The sequence below is a fragment of the Oncorhynchus tshawytscha genome, linkage group LG06 (genome assembly GCF_018296145.1).
Source record: "Oncorhynchus tshawytscha isolate Ot180627B linkage group LG06, Otsh_v2.0, whole genome shotgun sequence".
NCBI classification, from domain to species: Eukaryota; Metazoa; Chordata; class Actinopteri; order Salmoniformes; family Salmonidae; genus Oncorhynchus; species Oncorhynchus tshawytscha.
Genome location: NC_056434.1, coordinates 45,732,234 through 45,752,647, shown reverse-complemented (window position 1 = coordinate 45,752,647; position 20,414 = coordinate 45,732,234). Strand labels below are relative to the sequence as shown.

Here is a 20,414-nt window from a genome sequence, read left to right as displayed (position 1 = left end):
ACCTATCTTTTTAATAAATGTTTTATTAGTAGCTAACCCTCTTGAGCCTAAGCCTTGGGGGATGTTCTACTAAGCTAACATGTGGAATTGTTTTCAGATTGTACCATGGTCATCATACCATGGATCATTTAGCTATTTTTAGACCCATATTTACCCCTTTGTTTTTGGCACATTCTACCCCTCATTCACTTTTGTTCATTTTCACCACCCAGCAATGGGCTTGTGTGGGTCATGGAGCACAACATTTCCGTGTTCGTGTGAATCTCAGCTTTCGGTAGTGGGGTTCTAATAGATTCTAACTCAAACCGTTCAGACTAGACAGGCGATTTTGTGAGAAGACCTGTTCCGAGTTGGTACGTCAGTGTCACCGACTTCAGGCGACTCTCATGAAGCTTGTGGGGGTCGTAGAGCAAAACTTTTTGTGAAAAGTAACTTTTCAGGATCCTCTCATGTCAGACAAATTAAAGCGCTGACAAGCAAAGGTCTGGTCAACCCGCTATAAAGACATGTCTGGTTTTCGCTCATAAGCTAAAGACTAGCTGATAAACTAACATTTAAAACTCTGCGTCTACATAAAAGTCAACAAAATATTTACAAAATTGGCAACAGAAGACTACAAAAGGAAATGGAGGTTGTGTCATAAATTATATACAAAGGCTTTGGTCTGTTTGTACAATCAAGAATGGTTCATTCAGACATGTATAGATGCAAACCTCAAAAGGCTTTAAGGCCTTGCGCTACTATGCATTGTTGCAGTGAAAGGTTTTAGTGGGACAGAATAAAGTGAAACTCTTAACTACAACTATAACAAAGAACTTGAACCCAATTGAATGAAATTACTTGAAGATGTGTATAAAACACACATAGAATATTCAGAGAAATATAAATGAAATTAACTTTATTATAGAAATTGTGTCCGGGAGACTGCTAGGGAAGACCAATACTTACATTTCGACATAACAAACTGAATTATATCGAAGACACAATCTACAGTTTTTAGCTACCAATTGTTTTTTTCACCTCTTTTTTTAGCGGTTAATGCTTTCCATTTACAATGATTCTGCCAGAAAGCTTTGGAAAAGAAAAGAACAGAGAAATGGGCTTCTCGTACCCAGCTGGTACCTGCTGGTCCAGCTCTGCCTTTGAATGATACAAACTTGTTTCACCAGAGTCCACATTCTGTACACAGACTGGGAGAGCTTCTTGATATACGTTGACAAAAACTATTAATGGCAGAAAATTCTTCACAAATGATCTTCTTTTCAGCAGAAGCAAGGAACAACTCAGTTTCACAGTCCATCCACGTTGTTGTTTTTTCATTATGACATACAAATGGCCATATACAAATACACCAAAAATGACATAAGTTGGAAACGGAGAACAGAGATATTTTTTCCCCCCAACAAGGATGTTACACCGGGCACTTTACAGAAGTCCTTTCTCTTTTTTTCTTTTTCAAATCTTTGCCTCCAAAGAATGATAGAGAATGGCACAATCCCAGTACAAAATAGTGTCTTTTAGAGTCTATTTTCTCTTGTCTGTAATTAAATACTGCTGGACAGCCTCTTCGTTCAAGACAATATCCGAGGAGTCACACGTTGACGGTAGTCGTGTCTCTACTGTAGCCTGGGCCAGTACTGGGACATGTCTGCTTCACTGCCTGGCACTTGGACAGGAACAGATACTCCAGGAGAGATGAGACCTGACACAACAAACACAGAGCGGTGGATCAGTTCAGGCACCATGTATGCCTACTCATGTTTGCAAATGGTGATTCATAATGTCTTGGATTTTTGTTTATTTTGTCATGACCCCGTTTCTCTGCTTACCTGTTGAGTTGCCTCCTGAACCTGCCATTGACTGGCTGTTCATATGTGCCTGCATATGAGGAGGGGTGTACGTGTCGTAGCTCCGCCCGTTGACTGAGGGACTGGTGGGCAGCATGCAGGAGTAGGAGGTCTGGCTGGGCACAGGAGCCTGGGGGGGTAAACAGCACACATGACAGTCAGATTCACCTGTCACCTAGCAGCATCTCATATCTATGGTCCCAACAACTAAGGGATGGGCCACACTAAGCCATGGGAACGTAAATAATGCACTATCATATTTAGTTTACAAATTCAACATAGTATTTACTACAGCATTGCCAGTTCTTAGCATTCACTTGTGACGTGTATGTATACTTTGTATAGGTTTGCATTTATTGTGGTAAATAACTTGGATGCTATGCAAAGTCATTAGAAAAAAACACCAAAATGCTACATTTATTATTGGATCTGACGGTGATGTACTTACTTGCATAGGCAGGTTGTTGGCCATGGTGAAGCTTGGCATAGGTGGCAGGGCACTGTATGTGTTTGTAAGGGCTGTGTCTGGTCTTCCCAACATGGATCCTGACGAGAACGATACTGCAGGGGTAGGATATATACATTTATTTTAGAGACCAGTCAGCACCTGATTGCCATTTGCAACATTGATTTGCAGGAACATAGAATGGATTGTGTGGCACTCCTGACTATCACCCACATTTGTACACATTTTTGTTTTACATGCTGATTAGGCTACAGTTCTAAAAATCCCATAAATGGATCCTACAACAATAGATTAAGGTGGAATGCACATGATGTAATAAGACGTTTTGTTAAAGATAAAGATCACTGACTCCAACCTGGTGTCGTGGGCTGTGGGATGGGCTGGTAGACACTGGTGCTGAAACTGCTGCTGATAGGGATGTGACTGGAGGAGTTACTGGCTTGCCGCCTTTGATTCCGGAGTTTCTCCTCTCTCCTCCACTTTGCCCTTCTATTTGAAAACCACACCTGAAACGACAGTCATGTTTCAATGGTGAGTGTTGGATGGGTCACTTCTTTGAATGTGATTACAATGTCCCTAAATTCAAGGTGATATTAATAGGCAGAAGGAGAGGTCACTGTACCTGTATTCTGGCCTCTGGGAGGTCAATTTTTGCAGCAAGTCTTTCTCTTGCGAAAACATCTGGATAGTGAGTTCTTTCAAACTCTGAAAAAAGAAATACATTATTTAGAACTAGAATGGAAGTAATTAAATGTGATATACATCAAATATGCCTACAAAAGCAATCAGACTATTACAGTTGTGGGGGGAAAAAATCTAATTTGCAGTGAAACAGTTCAAAGTATGCCAATGAAAACAGCAATCTGTGGTAATGTTCCAAATGAATAGGCCTAGTTATGAGTCAGTCTTGATGCCTTAATTATGCTTAAAAAATACTCATTTAGTATCACCAGCTCATTAGTGAGATTACTTTGGCCGACAGTTGGAGGAGAACATGTGACAGTGGCGGTATAATTTACCTTTCTCAAGCGCTTCTATCTGTTCTTGTGTGAACGAAGTGCGGTTCCTTTGCAATTTTCTTTTCAGCTGAAGTCTCATTTGGGTCTCATCAGAGTCTTCTCCATTCGAACTTATTGAATTAGTGTTCTCACCTCCGCCGTCTGACGGTGGGCAACCATCTGAAAAATAAATAATAAATCAATCAATTCAAACTATCACTCTTTGTTCAGCTTTCATGCATAGCAAGAGGTGCACCTGTTGTTAGCGCAATTATTTCATTTTCTTGCATTGGAGTTTATTTTGCGTTGCATAGAGTTTAATGAGGCCTGTGAGGATATGCCCAAAACCCGCCTGTGCCTAAAACATGATCTTATAATATATGAAATGTTGAGACTTGTTGCGTTCTCTGCTTCTTCCAACTGATATTGACTGGGTTTGACAATTAATTGTGTTATTTTGACCAGATATTATTAGTTACATCAGGCTATAGAAAATGGCGATACAATGTTGTGGGAAATTATTATTTTTTCTTTAATTATTTATTTTTCTTTAATGACCATGTAGCAATACTTCTCGTGATGAAATATAAGAGAACATGGTAGAACCTATTTAGATTCCAGGAAATGCTTTAAAATCCAAACTTTCCTTTTTAAAATGTCCACATGGGCGTTTGTACACCCGTTGAAATAAACCACAACACTTGAATTAAACCCGTTTTTCACGACCACACGATACCAGGAGAGTAAGGGGAACTATTAAATTCATGGTCTGTGAAGGGGTTGGCAAACTTTCATGGGTAGAATTTTGAGGACACAATTGGAGGCCACAAAAGGATTCTCTCGAGGCTCGCAGTGCCCCTCATTGTATGGAGGATTCCAGTCAACAGACTTTTCAGCTCAGTATGTTAACCTTTATGCACTACTATCATTAATCACTGTCTCCTAGGATGCCCTGTTCAACGCCAGTTCAGATTTATGGCTTCTTTAGGCCATGGAAAAAAAAGAAGAAAAAAAAAATGCACACATTGAATGAGACATCTCTATGCTCAGACAGTGTTTGTTACATAAAGGCGACAGAGAAACCAACTGTGAGTTGAGGGGCCTCAGTCAGTGGCGTTGTTAGACACTTTATTCAGCATACTTTTGATCCATTACATTATGCCTACGTAGCAAACGTTATACCTATTTATGTAGGCCTAGATACATCTGCTTTGGCAGTTTACTGTGTGACTGATTACCATTTCACAGTTCGTGTTTTTTTTTTCTACATGCACGGGCAGGTTGCTCAGTATACCTATTCTTAAGCCGTATTGGTATGCTCAATAATATAGGTGCGGATATGTTTGAACGACTATATATCAGCAGAGACCCATCATCATATGTGGGTAGCTTTGTTCACTCTGCTCTGAAGTTATGCCGATGCTTGTCTGACAGATGTGTTGTCTCAAAACCAAATGCATTATTCAGAACAAGGTGTTTTATTACATTATTATGAACATACGCGAAGATTAAAGTTATCCCCTTTAAATGTCCCTGTTGTGTCCAAAAAGAAAGATTATCAGTGACCGGTGCGCTATGGTTTTGGAGCTAATCCGTCAAAAAAAAGGAGTGAATGTGCGTTCTATTATCCCTCAGTCAGACCAACTGTCGCTAGATTTTGGGATTTGTTTTCATTAATAAAAGGCGCTGGGAAATAAAACCATTCCTTAGTATCACGTGTCGCAATCAGTCAGGCGTAAAACAAGCCAAAAGATAGAGAACCAACTGCGGCATCTTTCAGCAATAGAAACTAAAAACATTCTGGGACCCCCTGAATGAGAAAGTGTCTAAAACCCATAGACAGCTTTAGCCCTCTATAAAGAAAAAAAGATAAGAAAAACTGTCACGTTGATCTCTAAAAACACGAAATCGCAAGCGAGAGCTTTCACCCTCTCCTTATGAAAGAGTTGTCTCTCTTTGGGCCCTGTCACTCCGATGAATCCACTATTTTATTCACTGTTGCGTGGCGTTTATCAGATTGAGACCATATTTCTCCCCCTCTGAGACCTCACCCTGCCGTATGCTTCCGGAGTAATGGATTCTTAATTTCCCTGAAATCGCACTCCATGGAAGTATAGACACTTATGGCAGAACATAAGTGAACATACGATGTTGGTATAGCTGGCTGTGGTGTTCGCACAAACATTTTGGGCATATTTTGAATAGAACAGAGATACATTCAAAGTACAAACAACAGCAGCAGAAGCACTTCTTATCATCGTTATTATTATATAACAGCCTTGATAGTCTATAATTAGAGAATTATGATACTATTATACTTATTTTTTATTTCACCTTTATTTAACTAGGTAATTCAGTTAAGAACAAATTCTTATTTACAATGACGGCCTAACCGGGAACAGTGGGTTAATTACCTTGCTCGGGGGCAGAACGACGGCTTTTTACCTTTGTCAGCTCTGGGATTCGATCCAGCAACCTTTCGGTTACAGGCCTAACGCTCTAACCACGCCAAATAAATAATAATAATACTTAATAATAATAATAATTGCTATAAAAATATATATATGTGTTACTATTGGCACTTGGTCAACTTTCATCTTAATTTATTTATTTGTTGGGATTCCTCATTCGAGACAGGTGTAGTTAACAACAACAAAAAAACGCAGATATTATGAAGGACAAAAAAACGGTTCTTTTTATTTCAAAAGTGTCCATCCTTTATTGTTTAGTTCTCTTAAAACTGACGTGTCTAATTGGCAAGTGGTGCCATATCGTGTCCATGGGTCTCCCGTGGAACATTTCTACAGCTGTCTCCTCAAACTAGACGCTTATTCATGTCGCCTTAATGAGAAACAAAACGTTCTCTAATGAGCAATTACATAGCGACAGAACTGTTCCCATAACAAATTCTTGAGTGTGACAGAAACATCCTTTGTACAGATAGGCCTACCGCACACTGCTTCACATTTGTTCATCTTAAAGCAGTTTGGATGGGGAAAATATGGACTCATTGACGAACTCCTCCAGAAATAGGCCTAGAGTATGGGCCTAGAAATGCATCAATCGTGCAGACAAAATCGTACAGACTAAATTGTGAAATGACAACCTTATTGTAAAAAAAAAAAAACGCTGTCGAAAAACATGTCGAGAATTTGCAAGTTAATAATTAGTCGAATCATACCATGTAGCCTAATCTTTGAATCATTTTCGGGGCATGGCACAAGCCTATTTAACAGTTCCATGCATAGGTCAAATAAGACTAATAAAGCCGATGCATTAGTGACAAACAACATCAGCTGAACTTTCATATCCTCTAAGATTTTCCACAAAAAAAGTATATTCCTTGCTACTTTCAATAATGTAGCCTTAATAAGGTTGTAACAATAAAATAAAAAGGAAATATTATTTTGTTTATTTTTTTGTAATAATAATAATTAATGATGGTAATATTAGGCCTGATATGATGATACACGACAACAACAACAGCAACAATAATAATAATGATAATAAAAAATGGCTAATAATAACACTTTTTTCGTTATAAAATGACCTAATAAAGACATTCTCACTCCTCACGCCAAATCCAGTGATTTTCCTACCTGTGTTGGGCTGTCCTGGCACTGAGGTTCCGGGGTACCAGCCCGGCCGGGTACCCCACGTCCCAGTCTGACCGTTCAGCATTCTCAACTTCTCATACATGCCATCTGCGCCCATCTGTTGCTTTTCGCTAGCCAGGTTGCGCAGTACTCTGTTTATCGATGACACCTGAAAGACAAACCCAAAATGCTTCACATTAATTAAACGCGTTTCCCTTGGTTGTGACGGCACATTGGCTTGTAAAGTGATCTGTCACATAATTGCATGCATACCCTCACATTCACAATATGTATTTGGGTAAGAAACTCGGTATCAAAATGGGAAATAAACAAAATATCAACTAAATGTATGTCGTCAATCGCAATGCGTAATTGTTCTGAAACAGGTGCATAATCATAACCAATATTAAGGACAGTTGTTCATTGTAATTTAACTCAGTTCATTTTTAATGAGTATAAAATGGTATGAGTAGTAACTTACACTCAATGAACTTACACTGGGTATATTATCGTTTGTGCAGACCCCCTCTGAAAGCAGTCTGTCACGAATTTCCCACGCGAAGATTGACGGGCACTCCCTCTTGTATATGGCAATTTTTCCGACCACCTCGGGAGTTGCTACTCTTGGTTTGCTACCCCCGATCGCCCTTGGTCTGATGGAGCCAGTTTCATAGTATCTGCCCAGAATCTTACTCACACAGCCGTTTGACACCTAAATAGAAAACAATAGACACAAATCACATACATTATTCAAGACTAATGTGTAATATATGTGTATACTACAAACATTGTTACGCTTACGTTTTCATTGTCCAGCACTTGGACTTTTGCATCACCATGGGTCTATAACACAAGAAATATACCTTGAATGGTATACGGTAATTTTACTTGCACTTTGTTGAAATGCATCTGATAGTGGATCTCTACTTTGGATGGATATGTTTGCAGGTTGTGTCCTAACATACCCTGGCATCACCACAAACCACAATTCGTAATTCACCATCCAAAATCAAAACTGCAACTTAAAACGGTTTGAAATAACAATAGTTGGTTGTGCATTTAGTTGTATGTTCCAAATACAAATCACACAAGGCAAATGTTATTCTAAAGCGTTTTACTATGCAGACAGACAGAAGAATGCAGTGTTATCACCTGCAGAATCCTGGATATATCGCACGGCCGCGCGCCACTGTGAGCAAGCTCGACTATTTTCTGTCTGGTTGAGTCGGGCAGGGGTCTGCCGTTGACGAACACTCCGCCAAGCTGATTCACTCCGCTGTGACCTGGGCAGAGACAGGGGTTGCACTCTCTTTAGTTAAGCCACGAATCAAGAGCTGTGATTAAAAACTGCTAGGCACTTCACTACAGATGTCTCCGATGCTAGCGGTTTAGTGGTTAACTATGCACAAATAAAAGTTATCAAGCAGAAACAAGAGACTAAACTAAACGGAACGTTCAGCACCAAACATAGAAGAAATTTCCCTGAACTTTGCATAGTGTGTAATTATTGCAATTGTTCATTTGTCAGATGTTTGAAATGCTTTCCGGATATGCACGCAATATCATTATCTTCTACAATATTGTTCTAATCACACATGCAGAACATTGATTAGCCTCAGCGGTGTTGTATGAGCTGGACCAAAACATATCTAGCCCACTGAGCCGAGATTTGCGCATCTTTGCAAAGCTTTAGCTCAAATAGCGTAATGCTATTTGCCGCACAGCATTATAAAGTAGTAATTACAGTATAATGCCAACACTTCAAACAAATCATCACCTAATCCTATGTCTATCAACTTGATGATTGTTACACTAGCCAAAACATCACAAACGCTCGTGTAAACAAGTACTTTCATGCGAGTCAATTAACATTATCCAGCTTAGGATAGCCCAGAAAACCAGACCAAACCTGAAGTCAAACGGAAAAGGAGCCTCCCTGTAGTCGCCTACGTCTGCTCTAGTTCTCCGCTCCCTTCCCTTCGAAGCCTCACGTTAAATTGACTCTAAGAGCACAAGCTCCTTAGCAATAAATAAGCTCCAAATATAGAAGAGTGGGAAAATATGATGAGCCTGGCTGACATTTGTCTTTAAAATAAAGCTAGCTGCACGTCAAGTTTGAGCTTAATTTCTAGAAATAGGCGGAAGTCGCCCTGGATCATGCATGGAAGGCTAATTGAAAAGATCAGTTGGAGCACTTGTGGCAGGCATGTCACTTTATGACACTGCTCTGCTTTTGAAAATCGCATCATCACGACAAATAGTAGCATGATAAAACGACCCTAGCTGTCTGCATTTGGATATCACTCAGACTAAATTGGACCCTACTCATTTACCCTTCAAGGGAAGCTTCATTTTATGGTAGCCAGGGGGCTGTGCGCGGGCACGAGGATGGGAGCGCGCGTCGCTCTTAATATATAAAAAGTGACATTCTTTTTTTTCAAGCAAAAAAAAAACAACACAGCCTATATTTACACTGTTTTTATGAGTCTGCTGGAGACTTTAGACTCCCTTGTTTTATATCTGTGTTGTTGCTGTTTTCAAATACGAATTAAAAAATAGGTAGGCCCTACATCAATTATAATATTATATTAGGCCTTACAAATAGAACATTAGGCTACATGTGTTTGTGAATTTGTTGTCTACTGCCATAGGGCTAAAGTCACAAATTCTAGCCAAAATATGGGTGAAAATATAGGCTATTTGCTTGGGGGTAGACTGCTGTAAGAGAAAATCCATCGCTATGTCATTTTTTTTAGGTTAATTCCAGGATTAGATTAAATCAATTGTGTTTGTGCATTTGATAGGTCAGCAGGGAAAAGCATATTGAAGATTTATTGGATTTGAACACGCCTCCCGTATAGTGCTCAAATAAATCCACTTGATCACTGCCACACAGAGATAATAATATAAAAGTTTCACTAGAAAGGTTAGGCCTAATTCTTTATCATTATATAATTCCCAACGGTAAGTGCTGTCGATCTCGCCGGGTGGCAATGATTATGCGCCTTGTATTCTATTGCAAGTCAATTAATAGGAAAACATATGGCGTCAATTTGGACGCTCAGTTTCATATACACCCAGGAGTTATTAGCACAAAGCCTGCAGAGCCAGCCGCGACCTTCAGATAAACTAAAGGCCTCACCGGAATCATATCTGCTCAGCATTTCGCTCAAAAGACCACCCCATATAACATCACCATCACATTAAAATATGTAACAAGCCATGAATAATGGCATACGCCTATACAATCTTGATTACAGGCTAATATATAGCCTAGGCCTAATATTTTGGTAGCTAGTAGGCTCATTTAAAAGGTGAGGAACAGACACGATATGTCTGGTCTTTAGAAAAAAAATCTCGAATAAAATTAATGAGCTAAGAAAAAACTCGTGCAGTTTATTGCGTTTATTTGAAGGCCTCAGTTTTCTTTTTCAAATGTGAGAGGGAATATGGGACTTCACCTCACTGCTCAATTATTTCATATGGCCTACTTAAACTGACCTAGATTCAAATGCTTTGTTTGGTTGGAGGTCTTTCAAGTGTAGAGCGTCACATCTTCCATCTGATCCTACACGTCTATAACGTAATACATTTTCGGCCTGACATGGAAATATACATGAGGTTCAAGGCTAAGCCAAGGCAATATAATGGATTGGCATAGATATGAAAGCACACTGCAGCACAAACGTGTCGTTCAGTTAAGAGAATGAGAGGTAAGCTATTCCACACACCTTCGTTACAGATGTCATACACCTCTTGTCCAGCATTAAGAAAGAAAATATATGTTTTTTATTGTCACTCTGCCAACCACACAACATGATTCATTATGAATTACTGAATAACATCTCAAATATGTCAAATCTGCTCTAACGTTTATAGGTCCAATGCATTCGTAAAAATAAAAAAACCTCAACGTCTCATCAAAGCATACAATTGTAGCCCACACTGTGGTAATATAGAAGGGATACCCTCTTCATAAACATTACACATTCTCCATGAGATGAATGCAATGTCCGTTAGTGCATATAATGAACAACGTGAATTGGCATACCCCAACAGGCGTTTCTGAAATGCTATTTTATCATATCAAGAATAACCTTTCTTTCTTCCTGTGTGTGTGTGTGTGTCAAAACAACTGCATTGGAAGTTGTGCAATTGGCCAATAAATAAAATAATCTAGGCCTTTACTTCCTGCTAGCCCCTTCTCTGATATGATAGTACAGTTGCAGATGTTGGGCTCTATTTCAGTTCTTACACGTACAGGTTAGTGGAAGCATACTAGTCAAATTCCAAAGACAGAATGACCACTGTGTGGAACAAAATATGAGAATAAATTCTAATTCATAAAATGTAAACAAGCCCAAAAGCAGTGGCCTTATTCTACACAAACATGCAAACCAACATCTTTCAGCATAAATGTCATGTGCCACCTGCCTCTTTCCAGCTCAAAGTATAAGTTACTCAGAAAAAAACACAACTTACTGTTTTGCATCATGGACGCAACGCCAGATTCCCACGTGGCCCGGTTATAGTATTCTATTAGTCATGGGAAAGGAATGACAATGATCAGTATTGGCATGCTGATAATAATAGACTAATACAATACAAAGGGGACATACACATCGCAGACATTGATTTGGTGCAATTAGAAAATTACGACGGGAACTATTATTACTCATGAATGACTCGGGATGCATTAGGCTATTATTCATTCATATTTTATAATACGAGAGCATAATATCGTCTGTTGTTCTATAGGTTTTTGAATATTTAAACTTGCCTGGAAACAGTGTGGACTGTCCGCTTAAAACAATTTAAAGACTCTCTCATCTGCTTCTCACTAGTTAATATATTCTCCCTATGGACAAAGCAAAACATTTTATTAGTACACCTTAGCTTTCGTTTTTATAAAGTCAGACGTATTTTCCAACTCATTTCATGAGATGAATAGCATTGCAGTAATTTGAGAAAATGTTAAATATTATCAGCTTTAACTGTATTTTAGGTGTATTGAGAGTAGGCTACCTTTAATAAAGAAATACAATTAAGGATTTCTGAATAAATGTGCATATTAAGAGGTGCAACATTGTTCAGGGCTCTTCATGTTAATATTACTGTTATTATATTGGCCATGAACATTTCAGTCCATCCCCTTTCCATACAATTAAAAACTTCAGTAATATACGTTTAGATGTCTTTAGATGTAGTCGTCTAGTGACGTACGCCGTCTACCTCGGTTGGCTGCTCTGGAAAGTGAAATCGGGAAGGGGGTGAAGGCTCTCCAACAAAGCCTGCAGAATTTCAACAATGGCGTCCTTTCTGCTTCTACACCAGAACCCAGAGAGTATAACTGAGGCTCCCTAACTATATACCCAGCCTCGTACTAACCGTACCAATAACTCTCAGGAATACAAAGAGCTGAAGGGAGCAACCCCCTCCCACTGCGGCCATACCCAGCACAACAACAAACCCCTCACACCGCCACAGTTCCACTGCTGCTGCTTGCCGTGACCCGGTGCCCATATCCCTCTGCTTTTTTTTAAATTTAATTTTTATAAATTAGAAACGCAATTTATTGTTATAAATATCTGGAGATAATTATGTTACTGGTGTTTGGTTAAGGTTTAAAAAATAAATAATTCAACAGCTCAGTCGGGTGCTCAATTGGCAAAAGACAATTGCCATAAAGAGCCCATTCAAAACATTTGCCGAAAAGGAGGCCACTAAGGAAATAGTCCAAGCTTTGATTTTCTCCCTTTTTGTCACCTCCTTTTTAAACAGGAGATGGACTGTGTGTGTATTTACAGTGTACATCCACAAATAAATAGCCTATACATCCAAGCTGTGCAGCACGTGTTATTCCTATGAATGGAGAATACTCGAAAGAAACTGTGTAAATTCAACTAAGACATCATTACAATTCACAATTAATAATCCTTTAAAAAAAAAAAATTATAATTACATGCGCTATTGGTTCAGTCACTGTAGATGTTTATAAGTAGATAGGTGTAGCTACAAAGATTTCTTTGCATTTTTCTCATGCTAATTGCTTTCAAATGTAATGATTGCAATGGAAAGTGTTGGAAAAGCAAAGTAAAGGGTTCTGAGTTTATATTGATATTGATGTCTAAAATAATCAAACGTTTTAAGCATGAACTTAACCCGAAAGCAGCCTACTTGTAAATATAATTATTAGTGCTCCACACCTGCATTGCTTGCTGTTTGGGGTTTTAGGCTGGGTTTCTGTACATCACTTTGAGATATCAGCTGATGTAAGAAGGGCTGTATAAATACATTTGATTTGGATTTGATTTGATTTTGACTTCACACTAAGATGAGATGATGAAAACCCAATCATTTGCTTTTTGTTCAGGTCTAGCTACAATTATATAATTTATTTGATGCAGTCCGCAAAATACAAGGGCCTCATCTGTATTTTGCCCGTTTTAACCCACAACTACTGGAATTTCAATTGAACATGCTTCTTCAGACTTGTAAGGCCTATATTATTCCCTTAATTTATATGCAGAACAACTCCATATAGCAACAATAACATGTTACATAGCTACCATTAGACCAATAGCTACCATATATTTTTCAATTAGAATAAAGCAATTGGCCTATTGTACTGGAAGAGTCAAAAGCGTAATGCATATCCCAATGTTATAAATAGCCCAATCAAAATTAACCTCTAATATAAACAATGTTTTTGATGTTGAGCTTTGTCTGTATTTTCTTCTACTTATTTTATCTAGAGCATGTAAAAAGTAGCCTGATACGCACTAATTCTGATCATTATCATCATCGTCATTATTTTGGATGGAAAAATAGCTACAGGCTAAGCTTAATCATGTATTATTTATTATGAGTGGATTTCCGAACTGTTTTTACATAGGCCTATATATCCTGCAAATGTTAAAACCACTTTACTATTTGTGTTGAGTAAGTAGGACTATTTCAATTGTAATTGAATACATGGAAAAGGGTTAGGGTTTGTGAACTTTAGGAAAAAGTTCACAGAGCATTTTTTTTGTGATGGTGCCCGGGTGAGTCTGACTGTATGATTCAACTTGACACCCTTCCTCATCGGATCATTGCGTCCCCATTCTCTGGACTGATTACTGGCATAACGTGACGTTTTACTCTTTCCTGTTATAAATAAGCATTAAGCTATCCGCAACCAACGACGGCATACAAGCAATACCAGAGTAAGAAAGAGGCGGACTGAAATGTTCCAATTAGGCTGCCACTAGTCTGTGTGCCGAAGTTCCTTCATCAAAGCCGACATAACCATCACTGAAAACTTGAGCCAATCGGATTCTCTTTCTAAATTACAACAAGAACTTGCAAGTTATTAACTTAATTGTAATTTGCCTTTTCAACACGTAGCCTTATTTTATGTTTCACTCTAAAATCGTGTAATGTGTGAGCTTGGTTGGGGTACGCATGGTTGGGTTAATAATGTGTGCTGTCTGAAATGTAGGTACTAAGTGCCAAGAAATCGGAGTTTACCTTTTTGAGGCATCCTGTGTACACTGCAGCCAAAGCCCTTGTTGATAAGTCTGAGCGCAAAAGAGACGGAGCCACAGCGCTGGATAGCCCCGTCGAATAATTGTCCTTGTATATATTTTCCAAGTGATCTTGAATAGAGATGGAAATCCCTGTGAAGGAAGCAGATATTGACAATAAAATGGGATGTCAGAACTGCGCGAGACTGAAAATGTGCGCTCGTGAGAGAGAGAGAGAGAGAGAGAGAGAGAGAGAGAGAGAGGGCGAGGGTAGCGCACCTATGCTGATTGGTGATGGTACTAGTGTATTAATGTATGTGTTCCTGGTCTGTGCCTCGCCTCCACTCCTCTTCAGTGGCCCATTAGCAGTGCCTGACCTCTGTCATCATCTTCTAGCGAAACACTTCCTCCTACTTCGTGGTGCCAGAGCGGGAAACCGGGAAGAGCTTGAGCTTGCTTTTCAAACCCACTAATCACTCTGCACATGCACATTAATTTCTCCTTCTCTAACACACACACGCGCGCGCGCGCGCGCGCACACACACACACACGCACACACATACACGGAATATATCATTTAAAAATGCTATTGGATGAGGGCAAGGGAGGGCAAGTGCAACTCACAGGGCTCCACGATCGTGGAACGCATACAATATTTCCTACACTAACCATGAACCTGAAGTTGCAAATGGACGTAAGGGCAGTGAACACATGCTGCGTGCCGACCTCAAACGGATCAACATGAACCATTTGCAGTCCATCTTCATTTTTTGATAGTTTACGACTGATAATTCACTGATAAAAACCAATAGAACACCGCTTTAACCATTTGCATAGTATGATACGTTAACGTTGATTTATTTTAAACATCTAAAGGCTGAATTGAAAGATTCCGCTTACTGAATTATTCCAGTAAGGGAGTTATTAGGCGGTAGCTTTTGAAAGCTTTGCATAGCCTACAATCTTTACGCAGCAGCCTAAAGGGCAGAGTGCAGTCACTGAAGCAAGCGCAAACCTGCACGTGTTGCTGTTGACTAACATCACATCTTGTAGATTTGGTTGTTTACCCCTAAATGACAAACAATATCTACCGACTAAATGAATATAATACCGAGGCTGATGATCTTTCTTAATTTTCTATGGATCAAATGATAGGCAGGACGCAGCGTCGAGGCTTCTAAAGTATAGATAACACAGGACGTAAATATAAGCAAATGTCTTTGCAGTCATGACCACACACCCGAACTACATTTGTAGAATGCCTGGCACTCCAAAGCAACCCCTCCTTGTCTGCATTTTAGCTTACAATTGGAGAACCAGTCTCGGCTAGGGGTGTTCCAATCATTTGTTCAAATGGAACAGATTCCGTGTCGTGGAATAAGAAACGAGGGGGGTTGTGGCGTGATGGGGTAACCTAAAAGAGGGGTGAAAGTGTCGCAACGCGCAGACCATAAAATTAAGTCGTGGTCGTGGATGCGTACACTTGACTTCCTTTGAAATGTGAAAAGTGCTAAAAGTCAGAGCTCATCAATAAACTATCTTGAAACTGAATAAGAGTCCTGACAACCATTGCATTCCCAACTAAAGTACAATGCGGAGACAAACGACTCTGCCAAAGAGTTTGCATCGCAATGAAAGGGCGGATGAATGGGAGCGGGATAATGAGCTGCCGCGACCGTCATGCACTGTCATCTCTAGCCCTGTGGTGAAGTTCTGAAACTTCGTTTAATACTTTCACATAACTTCCATTCCACTCCTCTAAAATCCTTGCTGTGAATTCTTATTGTTGCCTAAACACTTTGGCACACACTTTGAAAAAATAGTCAATTATTTGAATGAAATGTTTGTTTTCTGAAGTTGGCCCATCAAAACAGGTTTGTATAGATAGCAGAGCAAGATGCTACTTTCAGTAGGTTTCATGAATTATAGGCTACTCTTTCAATGTTGCATTGATTTGAAGGTTTGTGTGTAGTAAAATATTTGTTAATAGTTAAAGGTGGGCGTTTGAATAGGGTATTTTATTTGAATATTTCATGAAGCTTTCCGAGCATGCACCGCATAGGTCAAACATGTTATGCATGCAAATAAGCAAAACATGACTATGTCAAAGAATGTTGAAAATACAGTTATAATTGCTTTGATGCACATCTATGGACGAAAAGGCATCGTTACAAGTTTACCCTGAAACTGCAGTTGGCTGCAACAAAAGCCGTCTTTCATGTCCATAGACCCACTGAAGAACCATGCAGTGCACTGCTAACAACGTTTGCTATATTGTAATGTACAAACCCCAATTACTTCCTCTTCACTCAATTCAATGAGAAGATCCCAGATCAACCTGTTGTAACAATAGCACCAATGGATAATTGAATTATTTGGAAAGACGTAATCCGCCTTGTTCTTGTCTTGTGGTTGAGTTATCTTGTTACTTGACTGCGGATTGAATTTGTGGAAATCAACAAGTGTAAAAAAAAAAAAAAAATCTCAATGTAAATCCATTCATTGGAACAACTCAGCCGACATTCACGAGTTGCAATTGCTATGTTGAAGACTATCAATTAGCCTAATGCCTTTCGGATAAGCAGAAAGTACTCTCTCAAGCCATGGGAGAAGACTGTAATCTTGTCGCTCCTTTTCCCTCGGGCAAAGTGGTCTTTGACGACCGCCTAAAAAGTTTTGAACAAAAAAAAAATCATAAGGGGAGGTCGCACTGAATACGGCTGACGTCATCCTTGGGAACACAGTGACAGAGTGGGGAGGGAGGAAAGGAGAGAGAGAGGGAGAAAGAGAGAGAGAGAGAGAGAGAGAGAGAGAGAGAGAGAGAGAGAGAGAGGGACTTTAAAATATCAACCAAAGCGAATGTGTGTTGATATACCCATTGATTTACCTGAGGTTAATGAGAGGATCGGTTCTGGGAAACGTAAGATTATGAACATGAATATTATATTCAACAGCTAACTAGTAGTATGGCAATTGATCTTAGAGTATTACCGGTGACACATTATAAATTGTATCTAAGCTATACGTGACAGAAATGATCTACTGCCGAATGAATAAAAGTTGTGGAATAAAACCATGAATAACTCATTTGTGGAAGGAGGGGGGTAATACAATGTTTGCCATGGCTATACCTGGTCAGGCAATATGTGTTTATTAATTGTGATGCTGACCCATATTCCGAATTTTAAGTATAACCAAAGATTTTGTCATTTTTCAGGACATGGTTCATTGCCAGATTCTTTACTTCAAACACTTGTTAATCCTGACAGCAGGACTAACATATTCCTCGATAAATGCCACTAATTAGGGAGGTGTGGAAAGTGGCTCTCAATTTAGTCATGAGGTAAGCTTCAGTGTGCACTCACTGCCGTGTTGTTATACTCACATTATTTGACTAATTTACAAGAGCCTATCTAGGCAAATACTACGATTATATCAACTATATAACCCAATAACACACACAAATGATTTGTATTAATTTATATTATTTATATTATTAACACTTAATCATGTTTGCATAAAAAAACGGTAGTTACATTAAATCCATAAAAGGTTACGTTTACGTCCCTTATGTCCTATAGCCTGTTTAATTAAGCAATCTTTTTGGACAACTTTCCGTACTCTAGCATCACGTGAAGACTTAACTCGGGTTCAATAAACATGCTTCCTCGGAGCTCAGTGGGAACAATTAAGCACGGGGAAATGTGTTTGTAAACGGCTTTATTTAATAGCAAGGATCAATATATCCAAGCCACCACACCTGGAAAGCCATAGGCCTATAAAGGGTATTGGTTGATGTATAAAGTCATACCTGATAGAAAATAAAGATCCACTTGCGTTTCCAGTCCGTGTTGATCATAAAACAGAAAAAATAATGTATAGATTGTGATGTTTAGACTCCATGGTTTTCATTGTAACCTAGTGAATTGCAATTTATTTCCACGTCGATGAGAATATGAAATGGCCATGTCGCTTCTACCACAAACTTTCGACTAATATCATCCACAACTTGGCAGTTATTGGCAGTAGTGCCGCTACACGTCAACTTGGACAGATATCCAAACCTACCTATTAGTGATGGGCATTCCGAGTCTCTTCAGTGAGGCGGCTCATTTGTCTCCGTACAGCTAAAAGAGCCGTTAATTTGGCTCCAAACGGCTCTTCGTTCAGTTTCGCTTAAAAATGTAGGCTGTACTTAAAACCATGGAACAATATCAAATATCTAATGTAAAGCTTACAATATGCCTGCCATTATGTCAGATCGTGGCATGTCAGTTGAAAAACGTTTTTACGTGACCAAATTATTCGACGTCTGCAGAAAAAAAGAGAGAAAATGAACACATTGCAAAAATGTGTGTGGACGAGAAAAGGGCTCTTTCATCACTATCTATTCTTCCTGCAGTGAGGAATTACAATCTTCAGAGAACGTTTTTATAATTGATCTACAGATAGACCTAATCGTAGTCTGGAGCTCAAAAGGCAGTACTAACAGTATGCAAATCAGGGAGCAAATGAACGTCTCTTTCACAGATGTGATTCGGTTCCTGACATTCACCAAAAAGAGCCGTTCAAAAAGAGCCGTTCATTCACGAACGACCCACTATTAATAATAATAATATGAATAATAATATGAATATTATTAATACTACTATTAGGCCTACTACTATTACTACTAATCATCATCATAATAATTATAATGCTTTTGTGTATTGTTATTATGATTATTATGTTAACATAATAACAATAATGTTTAAAACAAATATTTAAAAAATCCAAATATTTCCGTCAAAAATCTAATTAAAAAGTTTGGGAAAACATTTGCTCATGCAGTGCACCATAAATTTACAGGGATCCAGTCTCGTGCTCACTCAAACTGAGAAAATGAAAAACAAAGGCCAACATTTATTATTAGCCTTGATTCTAGCCATGCAGATCGGTGGTAGCAATAACAAGGGGCCTACATCCCCAAGCATTTGTTTGCAGCGAAGCTGGTGGTAAAAGTCCAGGGACTGACTTTGTTACCACATTACAGCTGTGAGTCGATAAAGGATTACCTCATGACAAAACTGGAATAACTGTCGGATGTTTTGATGGAATGAGGTATACTTGAAAATGATTGTGTTCAATTTGGATTTTCTTCATTATAGACCTAGGTTAGATGTGCATCAAGAAGTCTGCCCATGTGGTTAGGGAGGGCTAATTTATAGGCCTATGCACTTGCAAAACTTGTTTTTTGATCAGATTGCTGAAATGGGAGTCCATTTCGAGGATAGGCTATCAATTGTAAAATTATAATCTGGCAATCAACTCTCCTGAGCTAATAGTCTACACTGGAAATGTGCAGTCTGCATGAGTTGATCATACATAGCACATGCCACCATTCAGTTATGACATTTATCATAAAATATCAAGCAATTTACTTGAGGAAATACTGGTCTGGGAAAAATAACAATCTAAAGAAAGTAATTCATAGTTATTTTAAGGCCAATTGTAGGCAATTTGTGTATTTGTTCCTTTTCTATGTTTCTCTTCTCTGTGAAATAGTCTAATAAATGTAGTGTTTCATTTGTTGTTCTGCGCGTCGTCCAGCCTTGACTGAAACATTAACTGCATTCCCTCGGGCCTCGGGGTGACTGGACCCAATTTGTTCAAAGTCGACAGGCACGTCCTGTAGGTTAGAAATGGTTTTGTCTCGACGTGACAAGGCTCAGTTCGATCTACAATGTAGCCTGTTTGAAAACGCACCCGGCAGAAAGACCCTCCATCATTAAACTGTCCCTCTTCTCTCACAGGACAACAGGATTCTTTATGCGCACAAAAAACATTCTCAGAACATGCAGTTGTTGGTATTCCTACAACAAAACCCTTAATAACATTCATGGACATGTTTTTGTTGTTTATCCCGCTAGCGTCCATGTTGCTGCTTTCTACACTAGAGAACATGAAGAAGGATAACAGAAGGATTTGGTCTTACTCCGTGACCCTTGCAAGAGACGTGG

The 20,414-nt window shown here is 39.0% G+C and overlaps 1 protein-coding gene across 15 annotated transcripts; it reads right to left on the bottom strand.

Moving 5' to 3' along the window:
• Positions 1-879: 879 nt before the first annotated feature.
• Positions 880-17,061, bottom strand: LOC112252613 (paired box protein Pax-6). Of its 15 annotated transcripts, XM_024424028.2 has the most exons (15): positions 16,705-17,061; positions 14,420-14,568; positions 11,688-11,765; positions 11,390-11,443; positions 10,639-10,662; positions 8,060-8,190; positions 7,709-7,750; positions 7,389-7,619; positions 6,911-7,076; positions 3,333-3,491; positions 2,936-3,018; positions 2,663-2,819; positions 2,296-2,408; positions 1,830-1,977; positions 880-1,702 (listed from the first exon to the last, which is right to left on the bottom strand). In XM_024424028.2, exons 4-15 carry the CDS (start codon positions 11,400-11,402, stop codon positions 1,617-1,619), a joined length of 1,353 nt encoding a protein of 450 aa, XP_024279796.1. In that variant the 5' UTR covers positions 11,403-11,443; positions 11,688-11,765; positions 14,420-14,568; positions 16,705-17,061; the 3' UTR covers positions 880-1,616. The 15 variants fall into 15 exon arrangements, with proteins under 15 accessions (XP_024279796.1, XP_024279798.1, XP_024279785.1 ...); XM_024424030.2 differs by lacking the exon at positions 10,639-10,662; XM_024424017.2 differs by lacking the exon at positions 11,688-11,765.
• Between the last annotated feature and the right edge of the window lie 3,353 nt (positions 17,062-20,414).